General features: G+C 45.5%; 1 protein-coding gene across 1 annotated transcript; it reads right to left on the bottom strand.

Annotated features, from left to right (window-relative positions):
* Nucleotides 1-7,440: 7,440 nt before the first annotated feature.
* KCNJ2 (potassium inwardly-rectifying channel, subfamily J, member 2) lies at nucleotides 7,441-9,814 on the bottom strand. Its single transcript, XM_010002711.1, has one exon. It carries the CDS (start codon nucleotides 9,602-9,604, stop codon nucleotides 8,321-8,323), a length of 1,284 nt encoding a protein of 427 aa, XP_010001013.1. The 5' UTR covers nucleotides 9,605-9,814; the 3' UTR covers nucleotides 7,441-8,320.
* Between the last annotated feature and the right edge of the window lie 4,258 nt (nucleotides 9,815-14,072).

The raw sequence follows: 14,072 nt of genomic DNA, 5'->3' as shown, positions 1-14,072 counted from the left end.
GTTTACACACTCCCCTGGATGATGAGCAAAGTATCAACAAAACTCCCTGAGCCTTTAGAGTGGATAAATTTACCTGTAAACATGCTGAGAGGCTTCCTCCTCAGCAGCCATCAACAACAACCCTCCTCCAAAGTGGGCTTTCCAGGGACAGGGAAATATCCATGGAAGGAAACCTGCAAGATTTGAAGAGCATGGCATGAGGCTCTCAAGCAGCACATAATTAAAAAGATTTCAAATATATGCAAATAGTTTACACATGTAACAAAATCCCCAAGTCTGAAAACCCAGGACATGAAAGACTGCAACTGGTGAATCATTTGCTATAATATTGTCATTAAAAAGGCACCACGACATGATTCTTGCTGCAGATGGAAAGGAGGGACAATACATGCAAATGCTACTCACAGCTTTGCTTGCTGCTCTCCCAGTGGTTTAATTTATATCTGAGGAGACTAACAGTTTTAAGAAGGAGAATGGCACATTAGTCTCACTGGTAATACTACTTAGGATGAAAGGACTCTCATTATTCACACTGAAAGATCCATATTTGCTTAAACAAGAACTGTCACAACATGCTGAGGTCCAGGGATTCCTGGGGGAGCTAGTCTGACATATTTGAAGCTGATTTTCATTAATTTATGAATGTTATATAGTCTGTTTGTCCAATGGGTCTAAAGATGTTTAGTCAATGCATACCTTGAGTTAATTCAATAGAAAAACTGTCAGATAAAAAGCCAAGGGACAGGCACAGCAATTCTGGCAGCCCCTCCTCATCACACACCGAGTGGAAAGAACTGCAGCAGGATTTCATCACAGGTGTTAATGAGCTATAAATATTGAAAATTCCAAGACACTCCATCTACGTTAAAATGTTGCAACTCTAAAGGTAAATACCTAAGCCATAAGGGTCCTGGAGATGAAAGCCTGGTGAGCACTGTGAAGTGAGAAAAAACAAGGGGGAAAGAATGAGAAGGGTAGAAATAAACTCCTGAGCCTGCTGGGAGATAGCTTTGGAGAACTCAAGGTAACTACTCTAATGCAGTTCTAGTACAGGCTCTAATTAGGATCAATCAGGCTTTCCCTAATTGCTTTTAATCCCCTTGGCTTCTTCCAAACAGGAGCACCAGGCACAAGGTGTGCAGCCCCGAGCTGGAGTGGGCAAGCCCGGGGAGGTGGTGTGGTCTGAAGCCTCCTCACACTGCTGCTGCTCTCAGAGGAGATTTTTCACAGGTGTTTCTCAGATTTGCAGGGAGGATGGAGGCCAAGGACCCAAGGATCTGCAGAAGCACCTGCCTCCATCAGCACTGCCTTTAAAAGCAAGATGCAGCTGAGAGTTTGCCCTCCTCAATTGAATTAATTGCTTTCCTGTTCCAGATGTTGCTGTTGCAATCTCCTAAAATCCCTGGAGACAGGTGTCCTTTGGGTGGAGCTACTGAGCTTGCTAGAAAGAACTGATCTAGCATTTTTGCACCCCATTTGCTTTGAAAGGCAGTGTGTGCAGTTGAGCTGCTCACTAGCTTTATATTCACTTTATTTTCCTTTAAAGCCGTTTTGTTTTCCCACCATCAATTAGCTGATGGGTTTCTTATTAGAGGGTAGATTTCTCCTGCCAAACTCTCTTGCAGAGGGAAGAATGGAATTCCCTGTGTTTCCAGCTGTAGATCAGAGAGGTACCCTGAACCACTGCAGACAGCCAACACTCTCTTGCCTAAGGTATAAACAGAGAAAATACCAACTTTTGATCTGCTCCTGCCTTTCCAGCAAGAGCGAAGGCAGTGCAAGTACCAACATGGGAAAAAGAGAAAAAAACAGAAGTGTGCTGGTCTGTCCTGAATGCTGGGTGTGCATGCAAAGGGCTCAGACATAAATTCAGGGGTAAAGATGGAAAAGGTTTGGTTAAAGGTAGATATTCATCCCTCCTGGCAGCCAACAGCTACTGCACCATTTAAGAATATCAAAAGACTTTAAAAATAGAGCTAAAGAATTATTAGTTCCCTGGGTAATCTCTCTGCCCTGGGCTGAGATTTATCCTTGTTCATAAAAATACTGTGCTGTTAAACTATAGAAATCTATCCTTCCTGTTAACAGCCTATTATATATCAATTAAATGAAACTGATAATCACTTTGACGGAAGCAGTATCTTTGAGTTTATCAGTATCAGAAAACACCAGCAACCAGATTCTTCTCAAAGCTTAATAATCAATACATTTCTCAGGTAGTGAACTCAACGTGCTCTGGATTAGCTGAGGGTCAGTATTTTTGGGCTGGAGCAGAGGGGGTGTCCTGAGGCAGCTGTGGGAGCCTGGAGGAGACACAGGCACAGCATGGTAGTTAATGCTAAATAATTAATGAGTTATTTTGCATATCAAATACAGCTTATGCACTGCAAGACATTTTGCTTTTAAAAAACAAAACAGTAAAATATCAACCCTTGAAAGCAAGAGCCTGTGGGTTCCTACCTGCTGCAGCAGGGAAGGGCTCCTCAGGGAGCCAACGTGCCTCTTCCAGCAGGAGGGAATGGGATTTCCCCAGGGATCCTCCCCCTTGCTGCCTGGTTATAAGGAATAACCAGAGCAAGGCTGAGTTTGGGAATACAAGACATAATAATTAGTTTTGACCTTGGTTCCTGAGTTACCCTGAAATCTGTGTAGGTGGGAGGTCCAAGGAGGAGGGTGTCCAGCAAGGCCAGGAGAGCTTTGCTGCAGCTCCTGACTCCCTTTGCTACAGCATCCCAACCAGTTTCACATTGTAATGTGTGGCATTTTAGAAGACTCAAAAAATCCTGTTTCCAGCATCTACAGGTTGAAATCCAAGCCAGGAAGGAAAAGGGAATGAGCAGCCATGTCCCACCTGTCTGCAGTTCCTAGTTCACAAATCCCTGCTCCTGTTCCCTCGGCTGGAAATGTGACATTTTGCTGGTTCTGCAATGAAGCACTGCTAGGTTGATGAGAAAACTGTGGAATAATAAACAACAGTTGGTTCATGCAGCTGACTCTAGCACTGTCTCTGTGCTGTCACTGCCTGGGTTCAGGTGGCACGTGCCTGTGTCCTGCAGCAGGTACTTGATGCATCCAGGTAGGATGAGAAGGAGAGTTGAGCTGTTCCCTGGTTCGCTTCCCAAACACACCCTCTGTGTGTTCATGCTGACTCCACCTGCCCGTGGAGTAGGATTGGCCAGCAGGAGAAGGGAAGGGCACAGGCAGGAGGCAGATTCAGGCAAGGTGATGGAGCCAGGCAGAACACACTGCCAGGGACCCCCGACCTGCTGCCCCTGCAGCAAACATCACAGCCAGGGGCAGAGCAGCGAGTGGCTCTCACAGAGGATGCTTTTCAGTAGGGAGAATAAGCAGATCTGGGCTGTGACAGCTAATCTGTATCTCTAAATCCAGCCCTGTAATTATTATTATTATAAGCTTTCCAAGAGGCCACTAGATTCCAAAGCTACATTTGGATTTATAAATGGAGTCCTTCTAGATGGGGTCAGGGCTCCAGCCAAGGCATCATTTAATAGCATTACAGGCTGAGAAAAAGTTTGAAAAATCAGCAGTGGAGTCAGAACTGCATTGAAATGCTTCACAGCCATCCCAGCCCGAGATTCCTGGTAGATCAGCAGTTTCCAGCTGAGTCACAGTTGTGCAGCCTCAGTATCTGCCCTGGAGGCCACACACAAGCAGTGGGAAAGGAGCTTTCCAACCCTGACAAATAAGGGCATTGAGGCTCTCCTGGGTCACTCCAGGCCTGTTCCCATTCCACTTCCCTGTCCCATCCCATCCAAACCGAGTGCCACACAGTGACATCGGGCTGAGGACTCACAGAAGGGAGGCAGGGTTGGGATCCACCCAAGCTGAGGAGCATCTCTTCAATAACAGGATAGTCCAGGCAGATCTGAAGCATGGGGATTTGAAGATGAGTTTCCTGCTTCATTTTTTAATCCTTTTCCAGATCTTTCCATGCACTTGCTTATGCTCTGTGCTTTCATTTCCCTCCCCCTTTCCCTGCTATATAGCTCATAGAGACTTCAGCTTTTTTTCTATTTCAGACAATTTGTTCCTGGTCTGCTGTTCCAAGTGTGACCTTAGAGAAGTCCCTCAGTCTCCCAGGGGCTGATCTTGCTTTGGTGCAAGTCGCCTTTGTCATCTGGGAAATAATGATGGTATCACCTTTCCTGCTGCCTTTTGTCAAGGGAGAGAACGACCTGTCTCTTCCTCAAGTGCCTCAATGACTGTGCTCAGCCAGCCATAAACACAGCTATAGAATAACCTCCAGCCCCCCAGCTCATTTACACACAGCCTGCACACACCAGGTCATTCTCAATTATTTTTTTTTTTTATTTAGAAATAATAAAATAAGACATAATATATAAAAAATCTGTACAATCCACAATTTGTGCAGTACATTAGGAAGACTTTGATACAAAAAGGCTGCAAACAGGAAAATAGTAATGGACAACTGTCAGATGCCTAGGTTGTTCACCTTACAATAGCTGCAGGCCAAAAGTCATTACAAAATCAGTTTCTGGTTGGCTGTGGGATGGCAACTATGCAGCACCCTCCTACAATGGTTGTGAGCAGCCATAATTTAAAGACATTACAGTACTTCTTAGTTTTACCTTGTAATCCATTATGAAAAAGAAGACCTAAGAGAACAAATAAAACATCTGGACCCTTTGTCTTTTCCGAGAGGAGCGAGTGCTAAACACAAGTTGTGGCTGGGGAAGAGGATCATTGAACATAGCTAAGAAGTAATGATTCTTATCCTTGCTACTCAACCAAGGACAACTCGCACGGAAGTGACAGAGGAAAGAAGAGATCCATCCCCACCTGCCTCAGAAATGCTCTTTGTCACTGTACGCAGTTTAATGGTTTAGACAATGTGTCTCATTCAAGTATTTTCAGGGAAGGGCAGAAATAACATATTCCCCCCCAGACCCTAAGCAAAATACAGTATAAACCTCCTGTGCGAGCCACTTGGGCCAACTTCATCCTGGATGAAGCGGCCAAACCAACGCCTGCTGGAGCTCAGTCAGTTTTCAGGGCCCCTTATTAAGCATCAGCTTGGCCCAAGATCATCAGGAACTGAAGAAAAGCAGTCAGTCACTCTGCAGTCCTTAAAAATAACATTTTTTTTTTAAAAAAGGCTAACCCAATTTGCTGCTGTAGGAGTGTGCTACACGAGTCTGTCCTTTCCCAGGCCTACCACCGCGTGTTGAGAAACACGGACATGACGGACAAGAGGGAAGGGTACCGTGGAGTCTACATTGCAGGTCTCTTTCTAGCAGCTTCCAGAAGCCAGAGGCTGAGTGCAATTCTGCAATGTAAGAGTCAATCGGCAAAGACAAAGGGTTGTCAAAAAAAGAAAAGAAAAGAAATGTGGCAGAGAGTGTAATGAATTACCTCAATGCACACCCTCGACAGGACTAGCACTTGGAAAGCTGGTAACTTTTTAAAAATGCCAGTAACTAGAACATGGTTTCAAATTAAAAGTCCATGCTTAAAAATAAATAAAGAGAAGTTCATAGCATTAGGAATCCTATAAGGCTTGCAAGTGTTTGCTAAAAATCATGCTAACCGGTAGCATCTAGGTACTAGCTAGCCGAGACTGCCGAGCAGAACTTGGACTCTTTGTGGCCTTTTCTTTTTCATCTCCTTGTCCTCCTTTACAGACTTCTATTTACATTTGGCTTTAAATATGAAAATACTTGATAAACTTTATAAAATGTACATTTTAAAAATATTTCTGAAAAAACTGACTTGAAAAACAAAATGAAACAAAACAAAAACTCCAAAACCTCTGCACCAGAAATGTTAAGGGGGAGGGGAATTTATTTTTCTCTGAATTTCTTTTCCTTTAAAGAAACAAGCTGAATCCCTCATTCCCCATCCCCCACCTCTCATCCCTCCCTCATATATCTCAAGTATCATTTAGTGGGAGCACTGGGCACCTGGGGGATGCTGACCTGGAGAAAATTTTCCCTTTCTCCCGCTCAGCCTCCCTTCTCCATCCCTTCCCATCGCATTTTCATGCACCTCTGTTTCACTGAATACTCTTTGGTTTAGTTATTTTCCGTGTACAAGAATATCACAATAGCAGCACTAGCAGCACTCGGTTGTCTTCACCACTGTTGACCCAGAAACTGCAATCAAATCTCCTCTATATGCTCAGCCTTTCCTTTCTTTTACATCCCCCCACCCCAGTACAGCCTTAGTACTTGCACTTCATCATCTGCCCTCTCTAGTAGCCAAATTTATGTTTACAATGTCGAATTTCCACAGTTTCAAACCCACCCACTGTAGATACCATCTTATCAGAAACGGTTTCATTGCAGGCATTTCTTTCAGGCAGGGCTGGAAGGGGCCAGAGGCCTTCACAGATATCTGTTTGCAGAAGACATTAGACCTAGAACAAGCTGTTTTTTAATGGCATACAGTGATCCAATACTGCAAGAGTTGACTAGGATTCTCATCCCCACCACAACCCCTCTCCACCTGCTCCTCAGGGAGCACAGGTTTGCTTTCTCCTTGATCTTAGAGGCACAGAGAATTTAAAGCTTTCTGGGTGAAGGAGCCAAAACACCTCTATAGAGCCAGAGCTTTACAGAAGGTGACAAAGTCTGCTCAGAGCTCAGTGACACATCTCATCCACTGCCTGCTCAGTGCTTGGTGGGGAGCAGAGGCAGGGATGGACCTCGCTTGGCAGCCTCATCCTCCCCAGATCACCCTTCTCCCAGTGAGCTGGAAAATACCCCTTTTCTGACACCCAGGCCCTGCTCAAGAGAAGCATTTTTTTTAAACAAAATGACACAATTCCTGTGTCATTCCCAAGTGCTGTGTAGTAAAAGTGGGAGTTTTTTTTCCTCTCCATTACCCCTCTCCCCTCCTCTTCAAAAACCACTTCCCGGGGATTTCTCCGCGGCTGGGCTGGGCTGTGCCCCCTGCCTGCCCAGCCCCTCGCCTGGCTCAGCAGCTGGGGGGGCTCTGCTGGGGATTGAGAGGTACCAGGAGGGCAGCCAAGGGCTGGGGGTAGCCAGAGAGGATGGCTCAGTTTTCAGGAGGCCAGGGCAGGGCTGAGATCCAGCGCTGGGTTGGGAATGTGGGCACCAACACTGACCTTCTGCTGCAGCACCGCTGGGCAAGCGGCCGGGGAGGACAAACCTTGGCTTGTTTACTTCCCCCAGCTGCATTTCACCTTACAAGAGAGAAAGGAAATTTATTTCCCCCTAGAAGGGCAGAGGGGGAAGGGGAGGACTCCTACCTCACTTTAGATCCGAGTCTTAAACTTTGAGAATAAGGTGCAAAATAAAGGTCTTAAAACAAAAAGGAAAAAAATATAATAATAAAAAAAAAAAATCAAAACAAAAAAAGTGTCTGAGGTTTAATTTTTTTTTTTGTTTAAAGCAGCCTTTTTTTTTTTCTTCTTTTTGCTTTTTTTTTTTGCCTTTTTTTTTTTTTTAAATAAATTCCACTGTGCAAAACTGTGCATTTTCTTTGGTATCCATTTAGGTAGTTTTAACTTAGTACTTCTCCTATGCATACGTCTTTTCTATTTCCTTTTTTTCCTTTAGACAGAGAATGAAATTCTCCCCCCAAAAATCATAATTTTGCCAGAGGCTACTGATTGGCCTGATATTACATAATGCCCCTTATGTAATTGGAAAGAGAAATTGATTCTAGCTATCAAACTACTGGCCTCAAAAGGAGTTTAGACTTCCTGGCAACATCGGCCTCTCTGAAGTGATCACAAGCTTTTTAACCCCAAAAGTTCAACACTGACTTTTTTTTTTTCTTTTTTCTTTTTTTTAAGTTACACAAGAGAAAATAAAAACTACACTGCAACAAAAATAATCCTTTGTGTTCATGTAGTTAGCAGCAGCTTTTTAAAAAATAATAATAATAATAATAATAAGGCAGATCCTTGCCTTTGTTATGCCATTAAAAACATTCTTGTTCCCTAGAGAGAAGCATTCTGGAAAAAGTTGAAAAAAAATAATAATAACCCAACCAAAGCTTGCCTGCAAGTTCAAGTTTTGTAAAAAAATATATACATAATTTATTCTACAACATATGTGCCTTCTGTTCATACTTAGACATGTTTAGTGCTTTGTGTTTAGAGTTCATTTTCTGTCGTCCCTCCTCTGAGGACAGCCCTAAAACCAGCCTGGGTTTCTCAGGTCTGTTTGCCTTCACACCACTCTTCAACAGTACCGTTGTCTGGAAACTTCTCTGGGCCAACTTCTCAGGTCAACGTGCCTTTGACCGATAGGCTTATTTGTTTTATTTTATGTTTTCCTTTCAACCAAAAGAGAGAGGAAGAGTTTGTCAGTCATATTTCCGACTCCCGCCGTAGCGGCCGTGGCTCTAGAGGCACCCCTGCTTGGTTGTGGTGGTCCATGTCGGGGTGGGTGTCTGTGCTCATGCTCTCAGGTACCCCAGTGTCAATCTCGTCCTCCTCTTTGCTGAGGGCCACTTCGTTCTCGTAGCAAAAGGAGTTTGCATTCGAGAGGATGTATTTCTTTTCTGCTAAGTCTCTGGCACTACAGATGGGTGTGTTGGGCACTTCATATGTTTTGTGGAACCTTGAATAGTCCACTTTGTAGTAGTTTTTCTCTTCGAAGAGTACAGGCTCGTAGCGGTGGCCCCAGAGGATTTCATTGGCCAGATATGAGCTACGGCACTGGGTGGTCATGGCAGTAGCTTCCACCATGCCCTCTAATATTACTACAATTTCAAAGTCAGCATTGTCCATGTCTTGTTTGCTCAAGTCATACAAAGGACTGTCTTCATCTATTTCATGTACTATTGTAATTGGGGAGACAAGGAATATGCGGTCTATCCCACTGTCAAACCCTACGTTGATGTCTATTTGATCCAAAGGGATGTACTCCCCTTCCGAGGTGATCCGGGATTTGAGGAGCTGTGCTCGCACGTGTGCCTCCACCAAGTGGCTTTTCCTCAGGTTCCCAACACGCCACATCAGGCACAGTTTTCCATCTCTCATGGCCACCACGGCATTGTGGCTGAAGACTAGAGTTTCGTTTCTCTTTTTTGGCTTCGCCATCTTTGCCATGACAGCACCAATGATGAAGGCATCAATGATGCAGCCAACTATAGACTGGAAAACCACCATGAAAACTGCGATGGGGCACTCGTCTGTGACACACCTGAAGCCATAGCCAATCGTGGTCTGGGTCTCGATGGAGAACAGAAAGGCTGCAGTGAAGCTGCTCACTTGAGAGACACAAACAGGTTTGTTATTTTCTTGGTTCTCCAGATCCCCATGCAGCAGCGCAATCAACCAGAACACACAGCCAAAAAAAAGCCAGGAGAGGATGAAAGTCAGGCAGAAGATAACTAGCATCCACCTCCAGCGGATGTCCACGCACGTGGTGAAGATGTCTGCCAGGTATCGCTGTCCCTTCTCCCCCACGTTAATGAACTGGACGTTGCAGTGCCCATCTTTTTTGACAAAGCGGCTCCTGCACTGCTGCCTGGTGTGTACCTTGCTCTTCCCATTCCCAAAGCCGTTGGCAACGGCCATGGTCGCCAGCTTCATGCCGTCCTCCTCTGAAGACACGATGCTGTAGCGGTTGGTTCGCACGCTGCCCATCACTACTGCTGAGGACTGAGGTGCTTCTGCTTTAGAAAACAGTCTAAGTTTCTGCAAAACCCTTTGGAGAAACAGTTTTGAAAGTTCTAGAGGAACACACACACACAGAAAAACTGGGGAGAGGCCGGAGTCCCCAAAAGCCCTTGGCTCAACCAAGGACAGTCTTCTGGCATGCAGGGATAGCTTAACAAGTGACCGTCATAGAGAGGGCATGGTCTGCAAGAGAAAGAGAAACGTCGTATTAGATCCGGGAGGAAGAGGATATGGAATCAAACCTGCAAGAATCAAGTAAAACGATTCCTGTGGAACTTCAGGAGGATTCCCCATTCTTAATGTACCACGTGCTTCTGGAACGCACAATGTGAGCACTTGTGTGTTGACAGAAGGGACATCATTACTGCAAAGAAGGCCTCAGTCTTCCTGAGTGAGAGCACTGAGGTGATCATGTCACACAAGCCATATTCCCTTCAAAGCTGCACATGCAAAAAAAATCTATCTACTATTTCCAGCGGTGCTTTCAGTTCACTCTGAACCAAACAATGAGCCTTAACATCCATCTGTTCAAATATAAATAATGAAGCAGGTTTTAGTGACATTCAATGTATCTCCTGGACTGTTTTAACTACAACAAATAAGGAAGTGTGCAAAAGGGAAGACAACATGTACTGAGAAAAGCAATGAACTTGGAAAATGCAAATGTCAGCAATTTCCATGAAACTACATTGCATATAACTTGTTGGGTTGGGGTTTTTTTTAATTAAGTTTTCAAAAAGGAGTTGTGTATTCTCTGCAAATGGCAGGAATTAAGGCTGCATTAGGTCCTCTTTAACTCCATAAACTCATTGAGATCTGGGCAGTTTTTACGCTCACGTTAGGCTTAAGTCGTATGAAGAAAAGTAAACTTAATAATGACCCTCACGTGCTCCTGCTAATGCAACCAGCAAAAGTCTACAGTGGAGTAGGACCAGCTGAGTGTCTTCCTAACACCTCTGGCAGGAAGTACCAGCTCCTTCCCCTTGGGAGCCCAAGGCAGCAAGTTCCATTCCCAGCCAGTAACGGTTCTGAGTGTCCCGTGGGTCTTAAAAGTCAGCAATTAAGACTCAGCAGAGAGGCTAAAAAACCTTCTTCCTGAGGGTAGAAGCCACCAAACTTGTTTCAGGGAGGTCTGGCTTAGACCCAGGTTTAGCTTTTAACAAGTGCGTCATCCATTAAGTCATGTACTGTATATCAGGAAATGTAATTGAAACACTGCAGAGGAGAAGAGATGCATTAATGCAACTGCTCCATCCACACATGCACGCCATGGAGGAAATAAAATTAAACCCAGTGGTGAGGACTGTCTGCTGTCCATTTGTGACAGAAGAGACTTCAGTATAGTTCGTGGGAGTGGGAGATGAAATCATGATACTCTCCACAAATAAATATTATCAAAACCCATCTGAGTTGGTCCAAAACCCAATAAAACTGCAGCCATCACGGAGCATGACCTCTTCCCACAAAGTGGCTTCACTACTCTGAAGCTCTTCCTCCGATTCATATCTGACAACAGATAGAGATAAGAGTTTATCTCCTTTCCCAAAAGCAGCTCCCAAAGCCTTGCAGAAGTGTTCCAAAAACCTGAGGGATTTCAGACCAGTTTCTCAGCCCTCCCACATCCTTCAGCCGCATTGCAAGGGCTTTAGGTCAGCAACCACTTGTCAGGAAAAGAGCAGGTGACACATAGAAAACACCACCGTGCTGGCAGTTGCAGACAGGCTGCTTTGCCCTCTAGAATGTCTTCAGGGTTTACTTTTACCTTCTCTTTTTCCCTCACTTCTGTTTGCTGTGCAAGAATGCAGCCCAATGCCTACTTGCCCAGATTAGTCATCTGTGACTTCAGTGCCGTACAAGATATTTTGGCAGCTTTGGATGGGTTTGGTAATGCCTGGTTTGGAGCAGGGCTCTCGGCAGTGGAGGCTTTAGGGATGGTGTAGCTGCTCTTACTGGTCTGACTATTTTGCCCGCACTGTATAGATTAGTTTTTTCCCCCTCACACCTTTCTAATCATGGGGTTTCTCATTCCCATGAGGAAATAATTCTCAAAAATACAAAGGAATCATTTTAAAGTTTGCTTAATTTTTAATTTATTTATTTTTTTTCCCTGAAAAAAAACCTCTATTATAAACCTGAACACAGAGGAAAGTGAAATTACTTTCCACACAAAAAACTTCTTGACAAACCACTGCACTGGTCTGCAAATCGATCACTTCTCTAAACCACATCCTCTAATCACAGTCATGTTTGACTTCCACATTCAAAATCTGTATTGTTCCAAGCAAGTGGAAATACACAGCCTAGGAAACACTTCATTTTGAAGTCTTTCTTTTACTTTTTTCTTGGTGTGTTTTTTTTTCCTGCATTGTCTCTTGGATTGTAGAGGGAAACTTTTGGTGGAGGAAAGATAAACTGTGAAGTCTCAAATGTCTGAATATGCAGCTCACCCCACATAATTCTTTGTTTGAATCCCACAAATCACTGAAATCATAACGGCAGCTTCCTGCAGCCAGCTGGATGCATTTAGAAGTTTGAGACCTGAATTAGGTATCGTACAGGGACATGCTCATACTGTGGATGGCTGAGCACCTTCTACCTACTGCACCTTGCACAGCCTCGTGCCTTCGCTCTGCCCTGGGCGATCCTGCACCAGTTTGGTTTTAACAACCCCTACATTCTCAGCGGAGGTGGGGGGTGGGCCTGGGGCACCCTGTGCTACCTTTGCAGACTGCTTGAAGTTTATACAACCCAGCTCTGGCAGGCTCCACCAGACCAGAGTTGTCATCTTTCTTTCACAGTACAAATTGCCTCTCGTCCTTGGGAGCGCTTGGAGAGGGGAGGACGCCAGGATGGGAGGGACTGGTCAGTGCAAGGCAGTAGGTCTGGTCTGCTCATGGCAGCACAGGGCAGGTAAAACACCCTATAGATCCACTGGCTACATGCTCACACACCAGCTTGGTGTTCACCCTGACTTTCACAACTAGATTAAGTACAGGATTGCTCAAAAATCCTACAAATAATTAAACTGGCACAAAAAATCTCATGGTACTTCTTTGCTAATCCACCTGCTGCTCCAAGGCAAAACAAGTTTGCTTCCCCCCTCTGTACATCCCATTATCAGTTGGTGGTGCCAAGCTAGCATGGGACCAGCCCTGCAATCCTCACCAGACAAAGAAGCCAATCCAGAAACCACAACCAACCCAAGACTTTGTATAATTGGGCCCAACCCACTGCAGCCAAACACACACACACACACACATGCAGCTGCAAATTCACTCATCACTAGGTGTGTTATTCTGATTAATCCAGGCTACTCCTGGAGAGGCTACAAGACTAGAGCAACACAGCTTGTAATTAGCAGCACTGGCATGGACACAGCTTTACTGGGAAGGGATGAGATGGGATGGGAAAGCCCTGGGGTTCCTCTGCTGCAAGGGGGTGCTTGGAGGAGCAGAGAAAAATGGGGCTGTGCAGCACCTGCAGCACTTCTGAGCACACTTCTGTGCAAATCCCATGATGAGGAGCCCAGACCCCCACATTCTCCTTAGCAAGCATCCCCCTCACGACCTCCCCTCAGGAAAGACATTCACATCCCACGGCTAAACCTCACAACAAGCAGCTCGACTGGAATCTGTGCAAAAGGTTTAATACTGAGTAAAAGAACTCGGAAGTGCAAAAAAAAAAAAAAAAAAGAGCAGAGAGGGTAGAGAGAGTAGAGAGACGAGCCCTAATGAGCGTTTGGAGCAGTTATTCCCAGGCTGACGCCACGCAGCGAGCCGGGCACATGTTGCTAAGAGAGCTCCAGCTCTTACCTTCGCCCAGAGCCTTCCCTGCTGCCCTGGGTAACCAGAACAAAGGAGCTGCCAGTTCCCCCCATCCCTGCTCCCTGGCTGCTGGGCCCAGCCTCCCCCGGAACCTTCCTGCAGACCCCGGAGTTACCTAAAAGTCATTGGCCAAGGCTTCTCCACGGGTTTGGGTAGGACTCGAGTTACACCCAGCACTGAGCTGCCCGCTGGGGAAGGGTCTGTCCTTGGCCATCGGGCAGAGGGAGGGGGGGGATAGAGGGGATAATATAAAATAAATAATATAAAATTATGAAGGAAAAAAAAAAAAAAGCAGAGGATGATGGTGCAGAAAAATAGGAGAAAGGAAAGGACAAGTGGCGTTTGCATCTGCTGCCCTGCAAAGGGGACGGGTTGAGGGTATTTCTAGCTGCTGACAAAACATCTACAAGCGAAGCAGCCATCACCAGGGGGTGTACTTGGTGCACCGGCTGTGGGGATGGAAAAGCAAACAAGTGTAAAGGTAAGGCTGGAGCACGGAACAAGTGCCGGCTGCCTGCGGGGTGGGAAGGTGGCAACAGGCTGGGAGGGGACAAAGATGCGCGTCCCGGCTCAGCCCGGGCCAGCGGGGGGGGCTCGGGGAGGTGGCCGAG

Source organism: Chaetura pelagica, unplaced genomic scaffold, assembly GCF_000747805.2.
Source record: "Chaetura pelagica isolate M959 unplaced genomic scaffold, ChaPel_1.0 scaffold47, whole genome shotgun sequence".
Lineage (NCBI taxonomy): Eukaryota > Metazoa > Chordata > Aves > Apodiformes > Apodidae > Chaetura > Chaetura pelagica.
The sequence above is the reverse complement of the archived record's forward strand: the minus strand, read 5'-3'. Positions and strand labels throughout refer to the sequence as shown.

Coding starts and splice junctions, on each gene's coding strand:
- KCNJ2 (XM_010002711.1), bottom strand. CDS start 9,604: ATGGGCAGCGTGCGAACCAACCGCTACAGCATCGTGTCTTCAGAGGAG.